Source organism: Trichechus manatus, unplaced genomic scaffold (genome assembly GCF_000243295.1).
Source record: "Trichechus manatus latirostris isolate Lorelei unplaced genomic scaffold, TriManLat1.0 scaffold00061, whole genome shotgun sequence".
NCBI classification, from domain to species: Eukaryota; Metazoa; Chordata; class Mammalia; order Sirenia; family Trichechidae; genus Trichechus; species Trichechus manatus.
In genome coordinates, this window is record NW_004443997.1 from 681880 (window position 1) to 706708 (window position 24829).

The 24829-nt window shown below is 39.0% G+C and overlaps 1 protein-coding gene across 4 annotated transcripts in view; it reads left to right on the top strand.

The window, feature by feature from the left end:
* The window catches only part of HORMAD2 (HORMA domain containing 2), a 125036-nt gene that overhangs the window by 37700 nt on the left and 62507 nt on the right, over nucleotides 1-24829 (top strand). For 3 of the 4 annotated variants that reach the window (XM_023733692.1, XM_023733693.1, XM_023733695.1), the window contains 5 exons: nucleotides 2269-2289; nucleotides 2961-2987; nucleotides 10605-10672; nucleotides 14013-14164; nucleotides 14335-14588. In XM_023733692.1, coding sequence (XP_023589460.1) covers nucleotides 2269-2289; nucleotides 2961-2987; nucleotides 10605-10672; nucleotides 14013-14164; nucleotides 14335-14588 — 522 coding nt within the window. Of the gene's footprint in view, nucleotides 1-2268; nucleotides 2290-2960; nucleotides 2988-10604; nucleotides 10673-14012; nucleotides 14165-14334; nucleotides 14589-23346; nucleotides 23475-24829 lie in introns of those variants that run through there. The other variant, XM_023733694.1, reaches the window with a different exon arrangement.

Here is a 24829-nt window from a genome sequence, read left to right on the forward strand (position 1 = left end):
CAAGGTCGAGAAGGGAGAGTGTTGACATGTCATGGGGTTGTTAACCAATGTCATAAAACAATATGTGTACTGACTGTTTAATGAGAAACTATTTGTGCTGTAAACCTTCATCTAAAGTACAAAAAAAGTTTTTTTTAAAAAGCATGTGTATATATTTTCCACCACACGTCTGTCAGTTTGTTGTGTTGGTTTGCGTGTTGGTATGATGCTGGAAGCTATGCCATTGGTATTCCAAATGCCAGCAGGGTCACCTGTGGTGGACAGGTTTCAGCAGAGCTTCCAGGCTAAGACAGGCTAGGAAGAACCTGGCAGTCTACTTCTGAAAAATTGGCCAATGAAAACCTGATGAATAGCAGCAGAACATTGTCTGATATAGTGCGGAAGATGAGCCCCTCAGGTTTGAAGGCACTCAAAATACGACTGGGGAAGAGCTGCCTCCTCAAAGTAGAGTCAACCTTAATGAAGTGGATGGAGTCAAGCTTTCTGGACCTTCATTTGCTGATGTGACACGGCTCAAAATGAGAAGAAACAGCTGCAAACATCCGTTAATAACCGGAACATGGAATGTATGAATTACCAATCTAGGAAAATTGGAAGTCATCAAAAATGAAATGGAATGCATAAAGATTGATATCCTAGGCATTAGTGAGCTGAAGTGGACTGGCATTGGCCATGTTGAATCAGACAATCATATGGTCTACGATGTTGGGAATGACAAATTGAAGAGGAATGGTCAAAAAGAGTATTTCAAGATCTATCCTGAAGTACAGTGCTGTCAGTGATAATACCCATATGTCTACAAGAAAGACAAGTTAATGTGACTGTTATTCAAATTTATGCTCCACTAATGACAAGGTTGAAGAAATTGGAGATTTTTACCAACTTCTGCAGCCTGAAACTGATCAAACACGCAAAAGTTGGAAACAGAGAGAACTACTAGTCTTCATGTTCTCTGAGATCAGGGGCTATATCTGAACTATTAATAAAATAATAAAATTTAGAGTTTACAGTGTAGTCTTAAAATTGTACTGTTACTGTTAGGTGCCCTCCAGTCTGTTCTGACTCATAGCAACCCTATGTACTACAGAACGAAACATTGCCCGATCCTGCACCATCCTCATAATCGTTGCTATGCTTGAGCCCATTGTTGGAGCCACCGTGTCATTCCATCTCAATGAGGGTCTCCCTCTCTTTTGCTGACCCTCTACTTTGCCTAGCATTTTTGCCTAGAGAAGGACATCGTGGTTAGTAAAATTGTATGCAGTAACCAAAATAGCCACATGGTGTCACTAAAGTTTTAGTCCTTTGGGTGATGTAGGGTGAGTAATTTGATAACGAAATTATGGTCCTAATATTTTCTGATTTGTATTCTGAGTATTTTTAAAAAATTATATGCTTGAATACATATGGAGCCCTGGTATTGCAGTGGTTAAGTGAGGGTTACAGCTGCTAACCGAAAAGGTCAGCAGTTCGAATCCACCAGCTGGTCCTTGGAAACCCTACGGGGCAGTTCTACTCTGTCCTATAGGGTTGCTATGAGTTGGCATCGACTCAAGGGCAATAAGTTTTGAATACATATATTCACGCATATATATACTAGCATCTGTATATATAATCACTCACACATATATATTGATTTTATATATTACTCTTTCAAGCAAAGAGAATCTGTTTATACTAGTGTATATGTGGGGAGGCAAAGGGTTTTATAGACATTCTATCAGACTTTAAAGTTTCAGAAGGCATACGTGTTTATGAGATACTTTTGACATATTAAATTTTTAGTAATAATGAATTATTTTGTATATCTTTGTCTCCCAAACTAGAGTATAACTTTGAGACAGTAGGGATAATTACCTTCTTTTGTATCCCTCCCCTCCCCAGTCCCTGGGTATTGCAGACGATTAGGAGTTGGACTTCTAACCCAAAGGCTGGTGGTTCAAACCTACCCAGAGGCACTTTGGAAGACAGGCCTGGCGATCTGCTTCCAAGAGGTTACAGCCTTGAAAACCCTATGGGGCAGTTCTACTCTGAACACATGGGGAATTGATTCCATGGCAAATAACAACAATAACCTCCCCAGCAGAGCCCTGTGTATGTAATAGGCACTCACTGGAATGAATGAATAATTAATATTCTTTTGACATTCTGAATATTTTTTCTTATTCAGGTCTTTTTTTCTAAAATTATATTTTAATTACCGTCTATTGAAAACAACAATAATTTAGGTGCAAGTATATAATAACAATAGTTTTTTTTCTCTTAAAGCTACACATGGCAGTACTTACAGTAAGTATGCATTTAAAGACCCAAGCCTCTGTTTCTATTTCATTGTCTTTTGGGAAGTGAACCATCAAAAAAGCACTCTTCCTTCTCCTCCCTGCCTTTCTTTATCTGTCCTGTGACATTTTGGAATAAAAAAATAGGATCTATCAGAAATTTTAATAAAAGATCAAAAACTATATATTTCTTTGGTATATGACAATACATGGGAAAATACATTGGCTATACTATTTGCTTCATCTATTGGCTCTCAGGGTTTCATTTATTTAGTTACTTTATAAATGCAAAGTGTTTTGTTTTTGAAGTTTTGTGGACCTACCTTTGGGTATAATAGATGGTATATGTAAAGAATAGAAAGAAAATGAGAAGATACCATTGAAAATCTGAAATATTTATTTTAAAATTTTTATATCATATCAAATTATTTATAATTTATTTGTATCTCAATCATAATTGTGATAAACACCTGGTTATCATTTCCCTTATATTCCGTTTTCACAGCAATACTATATTCTCTGTGTTCACAAAATAAGAGTTTCTCCTATCTTTAGCTTGAAAAAAATATATAAATATATATAAATTTCAGCACTCAATAGTGCATAAATGTAAAATGTATTCTGTGAAAAGTAATATAGTTATTTTCATAAACTAAATGCTGTTTATCTTTCCTTAAACAGCTTTACACAAATCCCAAGGAACCTGAGGTAAGAAGACACACAGAGGGGTGGGCAGTATATGTACAGTATATTTAAATACGTTTACCTGAGTTGAAGTTATAGATTGTGTTACTAGACTACTATGTGAGTGGAGTAACTCCGTGAGCACTTTCAATGTGTTTATGCGTGTGTGTGTTTATAAATGTGGCCATTCTTTTTTTTTTTTAATTGTTGTAGTTTAGGTGAAAGTTTACAATTCAAGTTAGTCTCTCATACAAAAATTTATACATACATTGTTATGTGACCCTAATTGCTCTGCCTATACTGTGACAGCACATTCCTCCTTTCCCCCCTGATTTCCTGTGTCCATTCAACCAGCTCCTAACCCTCTCTGCCTTCTCATCTAACCTCCGGACAGAAGCCGCCCATTTAGACTCATGTATCTACTTGAGCTAAGAAACACACTCTTCGCGAGTATCATTTTATGTCCCACAGTCCAGTCCAATCTTTGAAGAGTTGGCCTCGGGAATTGTTTTAGTTCTGGGTTGACAGAGAGTCTGGAGGCCATGCTTTCTGGGGTTCCTCCAGTCTCAGACCATTAAGTCTGGTCCTTTTACTAGAATTTGAGTTCTGCACCCCACCTTTCTCCTGCTCCATCAGGGACTCTGTATTGTGTTCCCTGTCAGGGCGGTCATTGGTGGTAGCCAGGCACCATCTAGTTCTTCTGGTCTCAGGATGATGCAGTCTCTTGTTTACATGGCCTTTTCTGTCTCTTGGGTTAATACTTTCCTTGTGGCTTTGATGTTCTTCATTCTCCTTTACTCCAGGTGGTTGGGACCAATTGATGCATCTTAGATGGCCCTTGCTAGCTTTTAAGACCCCAGACACAGATGTGGCCCATTCTTGATTAGGACATTTTTCAAAAACTTCCTAGGCGTTTTGGAAAAAAAGCATTGAGTAGAACTTAGCCTATTTCCTATCATAGTGACATTAAGAATCTCTGCTTGTATAAAAATCACATTTTATTATTTAGTATTTATTTTAATTGATTCTTAATCCTTCCTGTTTGTGGTCTTTTGGAAGAATAAATGAGATATGGCATAATTCTAAACTTTTTTTTTCTTTTTGCCAACTAAATTCTCCCCTTTTTAACTTGCTCATAGCTTTTCATAGCTTTACCTCTTTATTTCTCTCTCTAGATTTCTTCCCTCTGCTTGTTGAATCCTACTCATCCTCAAGGCCAACTTATGTTCAAATCCTCTGTGAAATCCTCCTTGGCTATTCTGTCCATACTAATTTCTTCCTGCTCTAAATTTCTTTTCCAGCGGGACCCCACAATTTAACACTCTGAATTGATTCATCTTTATCTCCCAGCATATTTTTGGGCATTGTACAAAAATTGTGGTGCGCCAGTACTTGAAGCTCTGTTCTAATTCTTCCATCTCATGAAAGAGATGAACCAACAAAGGTAACTAAAATAATGAAGAGGGATAGTGTAGCTTTTCTATAGGTACACACTAAAAAAATACTAGGACTTATCAGTCTGGAGGTGTTAATGAGATGTGTAAGCCAAAAAGTGAATATGTTAAAGAAAGGGTTAGGCAACTTAATGAATAATAGACCCATAAATAATTACTATATATGAATGTTTCGAGGATACAAACTTTACTCTCTTCCCACCTGTTCCTTTGTACTGGAGGTGGTTAATGCCTACTTTTGATAGATTTCTTCAGGAACTGAATGATAGGTGGTCCCTGTTTCTAGCCACAATATGATTTTAGAGACTTTGTTTTAAAATAAATTGTTGTAGGATGAACTCCTAATTCAGTGTGAATTCTATCTTGGCTGAATATTTATTCATTCAGCAAATATTAATTAGATTCCTTTCATGTGCCTGGCACTGTTCAAGGTATAAAAACACAAGCGTGAATGGGATAGACAAGGTCCCTGCTCTCTTGAAATTTATATTCTTGTGAGGGGGGATGAATGATAAGCAAGTAAAAATTAGCAAGACAATTTCATATGTCATAATGTTATGAAGAAAATAAAAGAAGGTGGTATGAAGGTGGTATGCTAGAGAGTGCCAAGGTGGGAAGTGGAATAGGAGGGATTGGATGACGCTGTCAGGTTGGGCAGTCCATGGGAGCCCTCCCCGAGAGGCTCCTGTTTGAGCTGAGACTGAATGACCAGAAGGAGTCAGTGCTATGCAGGTCTGCGAGGGGCACAGTCATGTGAATGACAAAATAACACAGTGGTTGACGCTGCAGGGTCTGGAGTCAAATCCAAGCTCTACCATTTACTAGCTTCGTCTATAAAATGAGGATTATAATACCTACCTCAGTGTTGACTACATATGAATTAATAGATGTACAGCATTTAGAGCAGTGCAGTGCCTACCTAACAACTTGTGAGCTTTTATCTTTATTTATCACCAACTGGAGACAGCATGTTTCAGACAAAGCACAGCTGTGCAAAGGCCCTAAGGCAGGAAGGAATCTAGCATGTTCTTTGACAGGTAGGGTGCCATGAGGAAACTTAGTAAGTGAGAGGGAAAGTGGCAGGAGATCAGGTTAGAGAGGTAGGCAGCGGATGGACAGATGAGTAGGGCCTTGTGGGCCAAGGCAACATTTGGATTTTAGTCTAGGGGTAATAGGAAGCCATTGGAGAGTTTTAAGCAAGGGAGTGACACTATCTGATTTGTATTTTCAAAAAGTCTTTTTGGCTATACTCACTGCTGTTGAGTCAATTCCAACTCATAGTGACCCTATAGGACAGAGTAGAACGTCCCCATAGAGTTTCCAAGGAGTTACTGGTGGATTCAAACTGCCAACCTTTTGATTAGCAGCTGAGGTCTTAACCACCGGGGCTCCTTTTGGCTATAGGACAGAGAATAACTTGTTGGAAGGGTAGTTCGGAAGCAAACAGATAAGATGGAAGATACTGTAGAAACCCGGGAGAAAGATGGTGGTGGCTTGCATAGAGTGATCGCAATGAAGATGAAGACAAGCAAGTAGATCTGGGATATGCTTTGGAGACCGACCTAGAGTCTCGCCAATGGATTGGAGTGTGGAGGGAGAAGGAAAGGCTATATATTTTGCTGTTGCTTTGGTCTTTGTGAATATATTTGGTATGATTCATAGCGACCATTGATGAGCATTTTAAAGGCTTATCTTTATTAGGCACACACAAATTTGAAAAGCGGGAGAACATCTTTTGAGATGTTAAGAAGAGACTAATGCCTACTGTAAATATACCTTTGTCGTGGTTTGAATTATGTCCCCCCAAAAATGTGTGTATCAATTTGGCTGGGCCATGACTCCCAGAATTGTGTGGTTGGCCTCCATTTTGTGATTGTAATTTTATGTTAAAGAGGATTAGGGTGGGATTGTAACACCACCTTTACCGAGGTCACATCCCTGATCCAATGTAAAGGGAGTTTCCCTGGGGTGTGGCCTGCACCACCTTTTATCTCTCAAGAGATAAAAGGAAAGGGAAGCAAGCAGAGAGTTGGGGACCTCTTACCACCAAGAAAGAAGCATCGGGAGCAGAGCGCGTCCTTTGGACCCAAGGTTCCTGCGCAGAGAAGCTCCTAGTCCAGGGGAAGACTGATGACAATGAGGACCTTCCTCCAGAGCCAACAGAGAGAGAAAGCCTTCCCCTGGAGCTGACGCCCTGAATTTGGACTTCTAGCCTACTAGACTGTGAGAAAATAAATTTCTCTTTGTGAAAGCCATCCACTTGTGGTATTTCTGTTAGAGCAGCACTAGATGACTAAGACAACCTTCCATGATCAATCAGAGTCAGAAGTAATTTGAGATTAGCCTCTTCAATTTAAACTATTACAAACATAACTCTTTTATTAGTTGCTTCAGGGACCAAATAATAAAATAATTTATCAACTATTCTTGACTCAATTTATCAACTGTTCTTGATTCAACTTAAAAGATAAAAGATAGCTTAAAGCATCAAAAAGCTAGAGTTGGTGGAGAAACACAGGCAGGTGGGAAGAACAGGCACTGTTTTCTTGACAGGCAACTATAGCCAGCATCTCTGGGAGAGGACAGTGTGTATCTAGCCTATATCTGGAGTGAGCCTGTTGCTGTAGGCACCTGCAGGTACCTCTAGTCTTACATACCTCTCCTACTGTACTCACAAAGTAGCCTTCTGAACTTGGTTTGATTTTCCAAGTAGACTGTCTTGCTAGAAAAAATATTTCCCTTCTAAAATTAATTCCATTAGAAGTCAGTCTTTATAGAGTATAAGCAGCATGAACCAATTTCCCCAGGACTTGATAACCTGTGATTAGGTTTATATTAAGGGTTAAGATCAGCAGATCTGGGAGACCAAATCTTGGGGTTGTTATTGTCGTTAGGTGCCATCGAGTCAGTTCTGACTCATAGTGATCCTATGTACAACAGAACGAAACACTGCCCAGTCCTGAGCCATCCTCACAATCGTTATGCTTGAGCCCATTTTTGCAGCAGCCACTGTGCGAATCCATCTCGTTGAGGGGTCTTCCTCTTTTTTGCTGACTGTCTACTTTACCAAGCATGATGTCCTTCTCCAGGGACTGGTCCCTCCTAGTAATATGTCCAAAGTATGTGAGACAAAGTCTCGCCATCCTTGCTTCTAAGGAGTATTCTGGCTGTACTTCTTCCAAGACAGACTTGTTCATTCTCCTGGCAGTCCATAGTATATTCAATATTCTTTGCCAGCACCATAATTCACCATAATTCTTCGGTCTTCCTTATTCATTGTCCAGCTTTCACAGGCATATGAGGTGATTGAAAAAACCATGGCTTGAGTCAGGCGCACCTTAGTCTTCAAGGTGACGTCTTTGCTTTTTAATACTTTAAAGAGGTCTTTTGCAGCAGATTTGCTCAATGCAATGCATCTTTTGATTTCTTGACTGCTGCTTCTATGGGTGTTGATTGTGGATCCAAGTAAAATGAAATCCTTGACAACTTCAATCTTTTTTCCATTTATCATGATGTTGCTTATTGGTTCAGTTGTGAGGATTTTTGTTTTCTTTATGTTGAGGTGTAATCCGTACTGAAGGCCGTCGTCTTTGATCTTCATCAGTAAGTGCTTCAAGTCCTCTTCACTTTCAGCAAGCAAGGTTGTGTCATCTGCATGACGCAGGTTGTGTTATCTGCATAACGCAGGTTGTTAAAGAGTCTTCCTCCAATCCTGATGCCTTGTTCTTTTTCATATAGTCCAGCTTCTCGGATTATTTGCTCAGCATACAGATTGAATAAATATGGTGAAAGGATAAAACCCTGATGCACACCTTTTCTGCCTTTAAACCACACAGTATCGCCTTGTTCTGTTCAAATACCTGCCTCTTGATCTATGTATAGGTTCATCATGAGCACAATTAAGTGTTCTCGGATTCCCATTCTTCACAGTGTTATCCATAATTTGCTATGATCCACACAGTCAAATGCCTTTGCATAGTCAGTAAAACACAGGTAAACATCTTTCTGGTATGCTCTGCTTTCAGCCAGGATGCATCTGACATCAGCAAAGTTATCCCTCATTCCCCGTCCTCTTCTGAATCTGGCTTGAATTTCTGGCTGATGTACTGCTGCAGCCACTTTTGAATGATCTTCAGCACAATTTTATTGTGTGTGATATTAATGATATTGTTGGATAATTTCCACATTTGGTTGGATCACCTTTCTTTGGAATATAGAGAAAAGTAATAGGAACACTCAGGTTTTTTCTGATCAGTGTAACATCCTCATTCTCATATTGTCAAGGACCAAATACTGAACCAGCTGAATACATGGCATTTTTTTGTGTGTTCTGACTTAGACTCATACCCTTTACCTGTCTTTAGTACCGTTTCCAGTTCTGTGGACACACTGTACAGCATATCTGGGCCAAATGTTTGCTTCAACTACCTGACAGTTATTTTATTTTTTAAAAAGCTATGGAGTATATCTCTCATGAGGAAATTTATCCCTCTTTATTTCTAGATTTCTTTATTAACGAGAGCAGATAGCAGTAGTATCTAGATTTTAGTATAGGATCAAAAAACAAGACCAGATGTCATAGATCCTGGTTCCTTTTCTAATTTTCAAATTTTCCTGTTGCTGTTCTAGTCTTCCCTTAATTATGACACCAGCCAATTAATTGCTTTCATGATTTTTCCCTTCTCCTTTGCACTCTTCTGTTTTTTTAAGTAGTCAGGGTGATCTTAAAAAAATGCAAATCACTCCCGTCTTCTATTAGTTTATTAGGGCCGCCATAACAAAATACCACAAATTGGAAGGCTTATAAAAAGAGAAATTTATTGTTTCATAGTTCTGGAGGCTAGTGTTCTGAATTCAAGGTATTGGCAGGGACATGTTCTCTCTGAAGGCTCTATGGGAAGATCCTTTCTTGTCTCTCTCAGCTTCTGGTAGCCCCAAGTGTTCCTTGGCTTGCAGCTGCAGTGTAACTCCTTCCTCACATGGCCTGCTTTCCTCCATCTGTCTCTCTGAGTCTCTTCATCTCTTTTGCAAGGATACCACTCAGATTAGACTAAGATCCACCTTACTCAAGAATGGCCTCTTGTTGACTGATAACATCTTTAAAGACACTATTTTCAAACTAGATTACTAGCCATCTTTCTTTTTTCTGTCTCTCCTCTGTCTGGCCATTTTCCCTCTGTCTTTCTGTGTCTCTTCATCTCTTTTACAAGGATACTACTCAGTTTAGCCCAGGATCCACCCTACTCGAAAATGGCCTCCTGTTAACATCTTGTAGACTTACTTTTAGATGAGGTACCAGGGGTTAGGATTTCAACATGTCTTTTTGGAGGACACAATTGAATCCATAACACATTCCTTCAAACGTGTCAGTGGCCGTCTGATTTACCAGAAATACTATCTAAATTGCTTACTGGGGCTAACATAGCCCCCCAGTGTCCTCTGCAACCTCATCTACTATACTGTCCTCCTTGCTCACTAATCTCCAACCACGTGGCCTCCTCTCTGATCCTATAACAGGCCAAGCCTGTGGGAACTTTTGCATTGCTGTTTCCACTGCCTGGGTTGCTCTCTCTATCCACCACCACCCCTCTCTCCACCTACATCTGGACATGACCACCTCTTGTCACCAAGGTTCAGCTCAAACATCACTTCTTCAGTCAAACCAAATCTGCACCACTCCTCTTCATGCATTCTCTGTCACAGCATCTACTTGATAGTGTTCATAGCACTTATCACTATCTGAAATTATTTTATTTACTTATTTATTGACTGTCTCCCTATCACACTGTATGTACCAAAAAAACACAGCTTTTCTTTCATATTCACCACTGTGACTCCAGTGCTTGGCACAAAGTAGGTGTTCAATAAATATTTGTTACATGAATGAATATTTTCTCCACTGATTCTACTGTTGTTTACCTACACTGGGTCAGATGCTTGACTCTGTGCACTAGTTTCTCCAGCTACAAAATGGTAATGGTAGTATTTGCCACCTAACTCATTTTTAGTATAGAGGAGAAAAATTATTTTTATATCTGGAAATATTATTCCTGAATAATGCAATGCTGTAAAACAACTAGTTATGTAGGAAGTGTAGTAGGTATACAGTGAAAATGTTCCTTACTTATCAGGTGAGATTCTGGGTTTATTTTTTAATTTCTTTCTCTGTTCCCTTTGATGTTCCTAGAAAGTGACTGAGATATACCAGTTCAAATTCAAATACACAAAAGAAGGAGCCACTATGGATTTTGACAGGTAGAATCTAATTGTTTAATGAACATGATAAATATATGGGGTTGAGGTAAACATAAGCTTCTTGAAACCAGAGATATGTCTTATACTTTTGTAACTTCCCCACCAACTCTACAAAAAAGCATTATTATAAAAAGGGGCTGTAATAATTTATTTTTTCTAAATTTCTGAAATCCACAGATAAAGCTAGTGGGAGTAGTGGATTCCTTCTTTCCGTCTTCTCTTCAGTGGTAGTATTTGTAGGATCTAAGACAAGTTTAGTGGTTAAGAGTTCCAAGTACCAAGGCAGAAAGATCTACTTTGAACCCTGGCTCTGATAATTACTGGCCATATAACTATGGATAGATAACTTAACCTCTCTATTAGTGTTATCTGTACTATGGAACTAATAGTATCTACCTCATAGAGTCACTGTGATTATTAAATTAAAATGCATGTGTAAAGCTTTGCCCATGCCTAGCACCTAATAAACACTCAATAAATGGTACCTAGTGGTAATGGTGATGATGGTGGTGGTCTTTGGAGGCACAGCAGTGGAAATTAGATTAAGAAGCTTTTCTACATGGTGCTGATTGAAGAACTTCGTAAGACTCTATCCACTAACCCAAAGTTTCTCAATTTCTGTATCAAGATCTTCTCAGCCCTCAATATAGCCAGATAGGGCCTGGGTTAGATAAAATCCCTGAATTATTTGCCAGCAGACACAAATGGTTTCATCTGCTTGTCCCAATGATACAAGTATCATTTTCTATGTGTATCTTTGTATGGAAAAGGCTAGAAAGTGCCGCATTTTCTGTCAAGTCTAAAATTCTAAGTTTTAGACATATAAATGGATTAAGTATCCGAGACCAAGGATATTTTCTTAGTAGGTCCCCAGTGCAGATGTTTTATTGAGAAGTAACATTTATTCCTCTCCTAGCAGCTTTTGGATGTGGTCATCAGATCAGCTGGAAGGATAGTGAGCTAAGGATAGCTGATGAGATGGAAGATAAGTGGAGGGGAAGGATGATGGTGACACACCGTGGGTGGTTACTCATTGCCATCAAGTCAATTCCGACTCATAGCGACCCTATAGGACAGAGTAGAACTGCCCCATAGTGTTTCCAAGGAGCGGCTGGTGGATTCGAACTGCTGACCTTTTGGTTAGCAGCCAAATGCTTAACCACTGCACCACCAGGGCTCCATTGCCCTGGGTGGTAGAGCACTTTAATTCTGGGGTATAGGAGCTACTGAGAGGAATGACTGAAGAGAAACGTGGCCTCAGTCTCAGTTTTCTCTACTATTAGCTCTGTCTCACCACTTACTGTGAGTTTGAGGATTTCTCTTCAAGATTTGTTTCCTTAAATTATCCTCTCATTTGTATAACTTACAGACAATACTAGGATTGTGAAGAGGAAGTAAGTTCTCAAAATGAGAATTAAAATGATATTAATCATCATTAGCTATCATCTGTATAGCAGTTTACAGATTATGTAGCACTTTTCAGATATATCATCTCACATAAAACAGCTGCCTTTTACTCTCTAAAACTCAAACATGAGTACTAATAACAAGACTACAGCCAGATTGATGTCTTTTGCTATGAAGGCACATATCCCAAGAGGTAAGCGCTAAAACAGAAATGGCCAAATCTTTCAGGTACTAAGGAGAAAAGGTAATACATATTACTAATTTTCTAGAAACAGAAAGACATTTGTTTAAATGATTGTTTACACAAAATTATCAACTCTTCCATAGTAAACATAATTTCCCTTTTAGAAGAATGCAAGGGAGTTCTGAATATGATTTTACTGATGTATACTGAAGGATCCCATGAGCTACATGACTATAGCTCTTCACTCTGGTTACCTATGTTCAAATTGGTTAAATCAGGGTCATAAAGCTTTAAGTTTGCTCAAAATTGAGAAAGGAGATAATATATTCACATAATAAATATTTGCTTTATGAGTTCACACTGCTTCCAAAGATCAGTTAGAGAAAAACCCAACAGTTCACTTACTTGGGATTATTTTTTCAGTATTGAGTGCTTATTATGTGCAAGACACTGCAAATATATTATCTTTCCTGAAATTACTCAAATGTGGAACTAATTGGAGAGAAATAAAACTTTTTAGAGTTGGAAGGTAATTTAATCTAATATGTTTATTCCTGAATTAATTAAACAAATGTTTATTGAGTACTTACTGTAGCTGGGCCCCAAACTAGGTATCGTGGCGATGAAAGATACAGCCACTCACAGTCTGGAGGGGAACAGACAAACAATTATCCTGAGGGGTAATGTGTGGAGCTTATTAGGGAAAATTTCCTTGAAGAGGTGAACATGAGCTAGGTATTAAAAGGATGAATTCAGGTGAGTCAGGAAGAGAAGTAGGAAAAGCACATTCCAAGCAAAGTGAGCAGCATATGCAAATGAACATGAGTGAGAGGAAACAGGTAGTAACTGCAGATGATGGTAGAGGTGAGGGCAGGGCTGGTCATGAAAGTGGTGTACACACACCACTCTCAAGCTTCACGAAAGTAATAGGATTTTAAGCAGGGAAGTGACGAGCAGATTTTCCTATCAGGAATAGTATTTGGGCAGTGGTACGGAGAACGTTTAGCAGTGTGGACAAGAAAGAAAGTAGCAAGAATAGTAAGATAGACATTGTGGTAATCCATGCAAGAAACGAGAAGGATATGCCTTGGAGAGATAACCAGATGGTAGAAAGGCCCAGAGCTGATGATTGATTTTATAGTTGGAGAGGTGTGGAAATGTTTGTAAGCTGTTCTCACAAATGGGCCAACTGACCTAGAGTGTGTAAATGACTTGACCAAGATAGTTCAGCTAATTAGCAGCAGAGCTGATATTAAATACCAAAAACAAACAAACAAACCAAACCTGTTGCTGTTGAGTCAATTCTGACTCATAGCAACCCTATAGGACAGAGTAGAACTGCCCCATAGAGTTTCAAAGGAGCGGCTAGTGGATTCGAACTGCTGACCTTTTTGTTGGCAGCCTGAGCTCTTAACCGCTGCTCCGTCAGAGCTTCATATTAGATAACAGGTCTCCTAGGTCCAAATCCGTTGTTCTCACTGTTATAGTATTTGGTTATTTGTAAATCAAATTTTTAAAAATCAGATCATATTTAAAATGCTTTAGGGGAACTGCTACTACTATATCTTTTGTATACATGTTGAAAAAAGTACAATTGCTCTACTAATTTACATTCTAAAAATAGTCTCAAAAATGTTCTGATGTTTAATTTATATTTATTTAATCATATAGTCAAAATTTTCTTGTTTGGAATATATTGTCAATATTGTATATGATTGAAAAATATGCTGTTTTTCTTTGTGGTTATAGCAGCAGTACAAGCTTTGAAAGTGGGACAAACAGTGAAGATATTAAGAAAACCAGTGTTCTACTGATCCGTAAATTGTATATACTTATGCAGAACCTTGGACCCCTTCCTAACGATGTTATACTTACTATGAAACTTCACTACTATAATGAGGGTAGGTGGAGACCCCTAGTCAAATTCTTAAGTGCTGAACTAATATTTTATATAAATGGGATTTTATAAGTATCTGAAAGAGATGTCTGTTGCTACAAATGAAAGATTAATATGAGTTGTTCCATTGAAACTCACATTCTTTTGTGGCTTTCCACCCTTTTCATTTTGCAGTGACCCCAAATGATTACCAGCCTCCTGGTTTTAAGGAAGGAGTGAACTCACACGTCCTGCTGTTTGAGGGAGAGCCCGTCAACCTGCAAGTGGGATTGGTCTCCACTGGCTTTCACAGCATGAAAGTAAAAGTCACGACTGAGGCCACCAGAGTGTCTGATTTGGAGAACAATCTCTATCAGGAGAACAGCACTACTGAGATCGCCCATCAAGGCCTAGACTATGATGATGAGGAGGAGGAATGCGACAATCACGTAAGGCAAAGCTTACTGATCTACTGTTGCTTCAGTTCAACATGATTGACATTTTTCAACTCCTACACAGATCATGTCATGGTAACAGGGTCCAGTGGAGTGTGCCAGGTATAAAAACTGAAAACTAGCCCCTGTCATCAAGGAGTTTTTAGTTTAAAAAAAGTACTATCTTAGTTATCTAGTGCTACTGTAACAGAAGTACCACAAGTGGATGGCGTTAACAAACAAATTTATTTTCTCACAGTTTAAGAGGCTAGATGTCCGAATTCAGAGTGCCGGCTCTAGGGAAGGCTTTCTGTCTCTGTTGGCTCTGGAGGAAGGTCTTTGTTTCCTTTCAGCATCTGGCCCAGTGTTCCTTGGAGATCTCCATGTGTCTTGGCATTGATCTTCCCCTGGGTCTAGGAGGTTCTTAGCGCAGGTACTCCACCTCCAAAGGATACCATTCCTGGCTCTTCTTTCTTGGTTGTATTGAGGTCCCTCTCCTCTCTGCTCGCTTCTGTCTCCTTTTATCTCTTGTAAGATAAAAGATGTAACTCTTGCAAGGGTGTGACTTGAGTAAGGGTGTGACTTAAGTAAGGGTGCAACTCAAAACACATCCTCTTGTCTGTTACTCAAGATACACCCCAGCCTGACTCTACCTCATTAACATATAGAAATTAGGATTTACAACAGATCACAAAATGGAGGGTAGTTAGATCACAAAATGGAGGACAACCACACAATACTGAGAATCATGGCCTAGCCAAGTTAACATATTTTTGCGGTACACAGTTCAATCCATGACATTCCACTCTTTGGCCCCCAAACAATTCATGTCCTTGCCATATGTAAAACACATTCATTCCATTATTCATCCCGAAAGTCTTAAATTGACTCAAAGTCTAAAATCTCATCTTGTGAATCATCTAAATCAAATATGAGTCAGACTTTAGGCATATTTCATTCTGGGGCAAAATTCCTTTTCATCTGTGAACCTGTGAAATCTAGATTACAAGTTATCTGGTTCCAAAGTACAATAATGGAATAAGCACAAGGTAGACATTTCCATTACAAATGGGATAAATTGGAGGGAAATAAGGGATAATGGGCTCCAAGCAAGTCCAAAACCCTAGAATAATTTACATTAGCTTTCAAAGCTTGAAAATAATCCTCTGTTCTCTGAGACCGTCTAGGCAATGGCCCTGCCCTCTAGACTCTGGGTGTTGGCCTTGCTCTCCGGATCTTGTGGAAGGTCCTCAGCCCTGGGCTTCAGCTCTATCTTCCAGGCCCACTGAGATGGAAACTCTGCTCCCTCAGCTTTGAGCAGCCCTCTTCTCCTAGTCCATCTGAGTGGTGACCCCACCCCCTCAGCCCTGGCAGGCCCTCTTCTTCTGCCCTGGGGTGTGGCAGCCCCATCCCCTCAGCTTTGGGCAGTGGCCTCATCCCCCTGGCACATCTTAATGGCAGCCCCACACTCTGGAACTAAGTTGGTGAAGATCTGACTCTTTGAAACCTAGGAGGCTGTGGCCCCACCCTTTGAGATCCAGGAAACTGTGGCCCCACCCATTGAAACTGAGAAGGCCCAACTTCCCGTGCTCCTTCCAACAGTTCTGCTGATCTCTGAGCTGCCCCAAGGATGGTCCTTTTCTTTTCTTGGAGGACAACAGATGTAGCTCCTTTGGCCTGTTTCCTGCCTGTAGAATTCCAAGAGGCAGACAGTTTTCTTTCCTTTCATCCTTTCTCTATCTCCTTCAGTCTAAGATGATGGCTTAATCTCTTTAACAAAAGTTTATGTAGCCATGTCCTTGGTGAAAATTCTAGGAACGTGTTGTTAGTTTGTGCAACAGAATTTTCCAAATCTTTATAAGTTTTGTTTTCATTTTGCACAGTTCATTTTTAAGTCCATCTCTGTCCTCTTACATTTTACTGTAAGTGGCAGGGAGAAACCACACAGCCCCTTTAAGATTTGCTTAGAAATCTTCTCGGCCAAGTATTAAAGTTCATCACTTACAAGTTTTACCTTCCACCAAACATTTGAACATAATTCTGACAAGTTCTTAGCCACTGCCTAAAAAGCATTCTTCTTCCATTGTCCAATCACACATTCATCGTTTTCTTTTAAAACCTCACCAGAAGCACATTTAACATCCACATTTTTAGCAACATTCTGTTGCTTGCACCATATGTATTCTTTAAGATGATAGAGACTTTCTCTATGGCTCTCTCACTTCCTTCTGAGCCCTCACCAGAGTTGCCTTTGATGTCCATAATTCCACCAACATAATTCTACATCTTTTCAAGGAAATTTAGGCTTTTACTATTAGGTACTTTAAAACTCTTGCAGCAACCCACTCTTCTGGTACCAAATTCTGTCTTAGTTATCTAGTGCTGCTATAACAGAAATACTACAAGTGTATGGCTTTAACAAACAAATTTATTTTCTTGCAGTTTAGGAGGCTAGAAGTCTGAATTCAGAACACCGGCTCTAGGGAAGGCTTTCTCTCTGTGTTGGCTCTGGAGGAAGGTCCTTGTCTCCTTTCAACGTCTGTGGACCTGGCATTCCTTGGAGATCTCCATGTGTCTTGGCATCAGTCTTCCTCTGGGTCTAGGAGGTTCTCGCCACAGGAACTCTGGGTCCAAAGGATGCGCTTCACTCAAGGCTCTTCTTTCTTGGTTGTAGTGAGGTCCTTCTTCTACTTCTTTCTGTCTCCTTTTATCTCTTGTAAGATAAAGGTTGTGACTCAAGCAATGGTGTGACTTGAGTAAGGGTGTGAGTTAAGTAAGGGTGTGACTTGAGTAAGGGTGTGACTCTTGGCTGTGACTCAGAATACACCCCACCCTGATCCTGCCTCATTAACGTACAGAGGTTAAGATTTACAACACATCACAAAATGGAGGATAATTACATCAGATCACAAAATGGAGGAAAACCACACAGTACTGGGAATCATGGTCTAGCCAAGTTGTCACTTATTTTTGGAAGACACAATTCAATCCATGACAAGTACTGTCTTCTAGAAGAAGATAAACTTTGTTAAATGAAATTATCTATGCTTAGGAGAGAAAAAAAGAAAAAGACCTTCCAATATACTTCTTTTGTTAAAGGTACCCATAAATTTAGAAAATTTGTGAATTTTCTTTCTTTCTTTCTTTTATAAATAATGCATTTTTTCCTTATTTTTATTGTGTGGTAAAATATACATAACAAAATTAACATTTTAACCATTTTTGAGTGTACAATTTGGTGATGTTAAGTACTTACACAATGTTGTGTAACCATCACTACTATCTATTTCCATGTCTTTTTTATCATCTCAAACAGAAACTCTATACCCATTAAACAATAACTTCCCATTACCTTCTCCCCCCAACCCCTGGAAACCTCTATTCTACTTTCTGTCTTAATTTGCCCATTTTAGGTACCTCATGCAAGTAGAATTATGCAATATTTGTTCTTTTGTGTCTAGCTTATTTCACTTAGCACAATATTTTCAAGGTTTATCCATATTGTAGCATGACTGCTTTTTGTTTTTTATCATGAAAGGGTATTAGATTTGCTCAAATGCTCTTTATGCGTCGATTGAGAGGATCATGTATTTTTCTTCCCTTTATTCTATTAATGTGGTGTAGTACATTGATTGATTTTCATATGTTGAACCATCCTTGCATTCCTGGAATAAACCCCACTTGGTCATGGTGTATAATCCTTTTAATATACTGCTGAATTTGGTTTGTTAGTATTTTGTTGAGGATTTTTGCATCTATATTCATAAAGGATATTGGCCTGTAGTTTTCTTTTCTTGTCATGTTTTTGCCTAGCTTTGGTATCATGGTAATAATGCTTGCCTCATAAAATAAGTCAGGAAGTGTTCCCTCCTCTTCTAATTTTTTTTTGAAGACTTTGAGAAATAGTAAAGGATTAATATTAAAGCATTAATTCCTCTTTAAATTCACCATCCAGCAGCTCTAGGAATGTGGCAGACATCCCCACCACCACGGCAGGGCAAAGGAATGGGGGATGGTAGCCAGTTAGTGCATGTGGCTCACCTAGGAGAGATTATCAGCCTGTCCTTTCATCAGCATCCAGTCAGGTTCCAGAGCTCCAAAATAGTTGATTCCAATTGCTTTTTCTAGTTCAATTGTTTTGGTGAAGGGACCTACCTCTAGAGCTCCTACTCTACCATGTTGCGTGTTACCACTTTCTTTGATCCATTTTGAGCTGATTTTTGCATTAGGTGTAAGGTAAGGGTCCAATTTCATTCTTTTGCATGTAGATACCCAGTTTTCCCAGTACTGTTTGTTGAGAAGACTCTCCTTTCCCCATTGAATAGCCTTAGAACCTTTGTCAAAAATCAACTAACCATATATGTGAGGGTTTATTTCTAGACTCTCTTTATTATATTCCATTGGCATATATGTCTACACTTATACTAGTACCATACTGTTTTGATTACTGTAGCTTTCTAATAAATTTAGAAATTGAGAAGTATGAGTCCTCCAATTTTGAAGTAATATTTTTAGTATTTAAAAAATACATTCTAGTTGTATATTTATACTCATCTGGAAATATAAATGAATTCTTGATTACTGAGGTAATTGAGTGGAGGGGATTGGGAGATAAAAATGTTACGGATTAACCAACCAGAGTGAAATAAAAATGATAGTCAACTCTTGGTTATGTGAGAGAAACTTTGAGGATAGGTCACTGGGGGAAAACTAGGGCGCTGACAGGGTTGGAGCCAGTGGAGCCAAACAGGCAGGACTTTGAGCCCTTTACTTTCCTACTTCCTTCAGTGGAGACATGGAATTGAGTACATGCTAGGGCCTCACTGTACCTGGTGTAAATGCAGACCCTTAACCAGCTGGTCTCTGGATAATAATGTTTACTGTATGCCAACATTATATTAAATGGGTTCTGAGTTAGACAAAAAGAATTTTTAGATTCTTCTGCTTAGTGGGGAGGGATGCTATAAAATCTCCTCAGGAGATATTTTAAGATTAGAACAATAACTTATTTGAGATAGCTTGAGTTCTACTTAAAGATAGATGAATGTACTTATTAACTTCTGAAGGTTCCTGCTAGTTCTTTAACTCTGTGTTATGTTTAATATATTAAAAAGAGGTCTTGGTCTTAATTCAATTAATATAAATTATATAATCAAACTTTTTTTTTTTAGTAGGTATTTTTACAATATCAGACATGATAATGGCTTTAGATTTTGGTGCAACTTTCTTCTGATTCCACTCAAGAAAGATATAGCTAACATGTTGTTGTTGTTGTTAGGTGCCATCGAATACATTCTGACTCATAGCGACCTTATGTACAACAGAATGAAACACTACCCGGTCCTATGCAATGCTCACAGCCATTGTTATATTTGAGCCCATTGTTGCAGCCACTGTGTCAATCCATCTCGTTGAGGGTCTTTGTCTCTTTTGCTCATCCTCTGTTTTACCAAGCATAATCTTCTTCTCCAGGGACTGGTTCCTCCTGATAACATGTCCAAAGTATGTGAGACGAAGTCTCGCCATCCTTGCCTCTAAGGAGCACTCTGGCTGAACTTCTTCCAAGACAGATTTGTTCGTTCTTTTGGCAGTCCATGGTATATTCAATATTCTTCACCAACACCATAATTTAAAGGCATCCATTCTTCTTTGGTCTTCCTTACTCATTGTCCAGCTTTTGCATGCATATGAGGTGATTGAAAACACCAAAGCTTGGGTCAGGCACACCTTAGTCCTCAAAGTGGATTTTGAGTGCTTTTTAACATTTTAAAGAGGTCTTTTCCAGCAGATTTTCCCAGTGCAATAGGTTGTTTAATTTCTTGACTGCTGCTTCCATGTGCATTGATTATAGATGCAAGTAAAATGAAATCCTTGACAACTTCAATCTTTTCTCCATTTATCATGATGTTGCTTATTGGTTCAGTTGTGAGGATTTTTGTTTTCTTTATGTTGAGGTGTAATCCATACTGAAGGCTGTAGTCTTTGATCTTCATCAGTAGGTGCTTCAAGTCCTCTTCACTTTCAGCAGGAAAGATTGTGTCATCTGCATAACGCAGGTTGTTAATGAATCTTCCTCCAATCCTAATGCCCATTCTTCCTCGTATAGTCTAACTTCTCGGATTATTTGCTCAGCATACATAAGGTTCCTCATGACCACAATTAAGTGTTCTGGAATTCCCATTCTTCACAAGTTATCCATAACTTGTTATGATCTACACAGTTGAATGCCTTTGCATAGTCAATGAAACACAGGTAAACATCTTCCTGGTATTCTCAGCTTTCAGCCAGGATCCATCTGACATCAGCAATGATATCCCTGGTTCCACGTCCTCTTCTGAATGCGGCTTGAATTTCTGGCAGTTCCCTGTTGATGTACTGCTGTAGCCACTTTTGAATGATTTTTGGCAAAATTTTACTTGCATGTGATATTAATGATATTGTTGGATAATTTCCGCATTCTGTTTGATCACCTTTCTTTGGAATAGGCATAAATAAGGATCTCTTCCAGTCAGTTGGCCAGGTAGCTAGCTTCCAAATTTCTTGGCATAGATGAGTGAGCACCTCCTGTGCTACATCTATTTCTTGAGACATCCCAATTGGTATTCCATCAGTTCCTGAAGCCTTGTTTTTCGCCACTGTCTTCAATGCAGCTTGGACTTCTTCCTTCAGTACCAAAGGTTCTTGATTGTATGCTACCTTCTGAAATGATTGAACATCAACCAATTATTTTTGGTACAGTGACTCTGTGTATTCCTTCCATCTTCTTTTGATGCTTCCTGTGTTGTTCAGTATTTTGCCCATAGAATCCTTCAGTGTCACAACTCGAGGCTTGAATTTTTTTCTTCAGTTCTCTCAGCTTGAGAAATGTCAAGCCTGTCCTTCTCTTTTGGTTTTCTAACTCCAGGTCTTTGCACATATCATTATAATACTTTGCGTTCTCGAGCCACCCTTTGAAATCTTCTGTTGAGCTGTTTTACTTCATCATTTCTTCCTTTCACTTTAGCTACTCTACATTCAAGAGCAAGTTTCAGAGTCTCTTCTGAAATCCATTTTGGTTGTTTCTTTCTTTCCTGTCTTTTTAATGACCTCTTGCTTTCTTCATGTATGAGGTCCTTGATGTCATTCCACAACTCGTCTGGTCTTTGGTCATTAGTTTTCAATGCATCAAATCTATTCTTGAGATGGTCTCTAAATTCAGGTGGGATATACTCAGGGTCATATTTTGGCTCTCAAGGACTTATTCTAATTTTCTTCAGCTTCAGCTTGAACTTGTGTATGAGCAATTGATGGTCTGTTCTGCAGTCAGCCCCTGGCATTGTTCTGACTGATAATATTGAGCTTTTCCATCTTCTCTTTCCACAGATGTAGTCAATTTGATTCCTGTGTATTCCATCTGGTGAGGTCCACATGTATAGTCACTGTTTATGTTGTAGAAAAAAGGTATTGCAATGAAGAAGGCATTTGTCTTAGCTGTCTAGTGCTGCTATAACAGAAATACCACAAGAGGATGGCTTCAACAAACAAGTTTATTTTCTCACAGTCTAGTAGGCTAGAAGTATGAATTCAGGGTGCCAGCTCCAGCGGAAGGCTTTCTGTCTCTGTCAGCTCTGGGGGAAGGTCCTTGTCATCAATCTTTCCCGGCTGAGGAGCTTCCAAAGGACATGCTATTCTCCTGACTCTTGTTTCTTGGTGGTATGAGGTCCCCCAGTCTCTCCACTCGCTTCTCTCTTTTATGTCTCAAAAGAGATTGTCTCAAGACACAGCCTAATCTTGTAGATTGAGTACTGCCTCATTAACATAACAGTCGCTAATGCCACCTCATTAACATCATAGAGGTAGGATTTACAACACATAGGAAAATCACATAAGAGGACAGAATGGTGGACAGTCACACAATACTAGGAATCATGGGCTAGCCAAGTTGACACACATTTTGGGGGGACACGGTTCAATACATAACATCACTGGTCTTGCAAAATTCTATCATGCAATCTCTGGCATTGTTTCTATCACCAAGACCATATTTTCCAACAACTAATCCTTCTTCTTCTTTGTTGCCAGCTTTTGAATTCCAATCACCAGTAATTATCAATGCATCTTAATTGCATGTTTGATCAATTTCAGACTGCAGAAGTTGGTAAAAATCTTCAATTTCTTCATCTTTGGCCTTAGTGGTTGATGTGTAAATTTGAATAATAGTCATATTAACTGGTCTTCCTTGTAGGCATACGGATATTATCCTATCTCTGACAGCATTCTACTTCAGGATAGATCTTGAAGTGTTGTTTTTGATGATGAATGAGCCATTCGTCTTCAATTTGTCATTCCCAGGATAGTAGACCATATGATTTTCTGATTCCAAATGACCAATACCAGTCCATTTCAGCTCACTAATGCCTAGGATATCAATGTTTATGCATTCCATTTCATTTTTGACGATTTCCAATTTTCCTAGATTCATGCTTCGTACATTCCACATTCCGATTATTAATGGATGTTTGCAGCTGTTTCTTCTCATTTTGAGTCATGCCACATCAGCATATGTGTCACTATGGGTGACCCTGCTGGTATTTGATTACCAGTGGCATAGCTTCCAGCATCCCAGCAACACCCAAGCCGCCACAGTACGACAAACTGACAGGCATATGGGGGATAGTTAACATAGAAAGGTTAAATTAAGAAAAGAATGAGCGTGTTTCAACTAGATTTTTATCTTTTAAAAGTTTAATTAAGAATTTTTTTTTTTTTCTTTTACCAACTGAAAACAAAGCAGGACAACCTGAGAAGTGATAGTTCAACTGATAGATAAATAAGACATATGATAACAATTCCCAAGCATATAATTAGTAAAGAGGACTTGAAGTACTTACTGATAAAGATCAAAGACTACATAAAGAAAACAAAAAGCCTCGCAACTGAACCAATAAACAACATCATGATAAGTGGAGAAAAGATTGAAGTTGTCAAGGATTTCATTTTACTTGGATCCACAATCAACATTCACGGAAACAGCAATCAAGAAGTCAAACAACATATTGCACTGGGCAAATCTGCTGCAAAAGACCTGTTTAAAGTGTTAAAAAGCAAAGATGTCACCTTGAGGACTAAGATGTGCCTGACCCATGCCATGGTATTTTCAGACTCCTCATACACATGGGAAAGCTGGACAATGAATATAGAACACCAAAGAAGAATTGATACCTTTGAACTATGGTGTTGGATTATGGTGTTGGCAAAGAATATTGAGTATACCATAGACAGCCAGACGAATGAACAAGTCTGTCTTGGAAGAAGTACAGCCAGAAAGCTTCTTCAAAGGGAGGATGGCAAGACTTTGTTTTACATGCTTTGGACATGTTAACAGTAGGGACTAGTCTCTGAAGAAGGCCGTCATACTTGGTAAAGTAGAAGGTGAGTGAAAAAGAGGAAGACCCTCAACAAGATGGACTGACACAGTGGCTGCAACAATGGGCTCAAACATAGCAACAATTGTTAGAATGGCGAAAGACTGGGCAGTGTTTCGTTCTGTTGTAGATAGGGTTGCTGTGAGTCGGAACCGACTCGACGGCACCTAACAACAACATATGCACAAAGATCTGGACCTTGTGGTAAACTCAGTCCATTAAAACCCCTCTCTCTTTCAGCCAATCATTATGGAAGAATTTAGTAAGTCTAGTGTAGTGCTTTAAGAACCCTGGTGGCACAATGGTCAAGCGCTCAGCTGTTAACTGAAAGGTCAACTCAAAACCACCAGTGGCTCCATGGGAGAAAAGACCTGGCAATCTGCTCCCATAAAGATTACAGCCTAGGAAACCCTATGGGGCAGTTCTGCTCTGTCCTATAGGGTCACTAGGAGTTGGAATCGACTCAGTGGCACACAACAACAACAACAATAACAGTATAGTGCTTACTGAGTTTTCCATTAAGGATTCCTTCATGGAATACACAAACACATTAATACACACACACTTAGAACCCTTATTTTATTGCTTTTGAAAATTATTTTATTTTGAAATATATCATGTGTACAGCAGGTACAAAAATAATATGTACAGTGTTAAAAATAATGAGAATGTCCATATACCCTCCTTTCAGGTTAAGAAATAGAATATTGCCACTACCTTAGAAGCTGCCCTATGCCCCTTACTTATTGTTTTTTTAATTAATTTTTTTATTGTTGTAATTAAATGAAGTTTACATTTCAAGCTAGTCTCCCATACAAATTTTTTTTTTACATACATTGTTATGAGACCCCA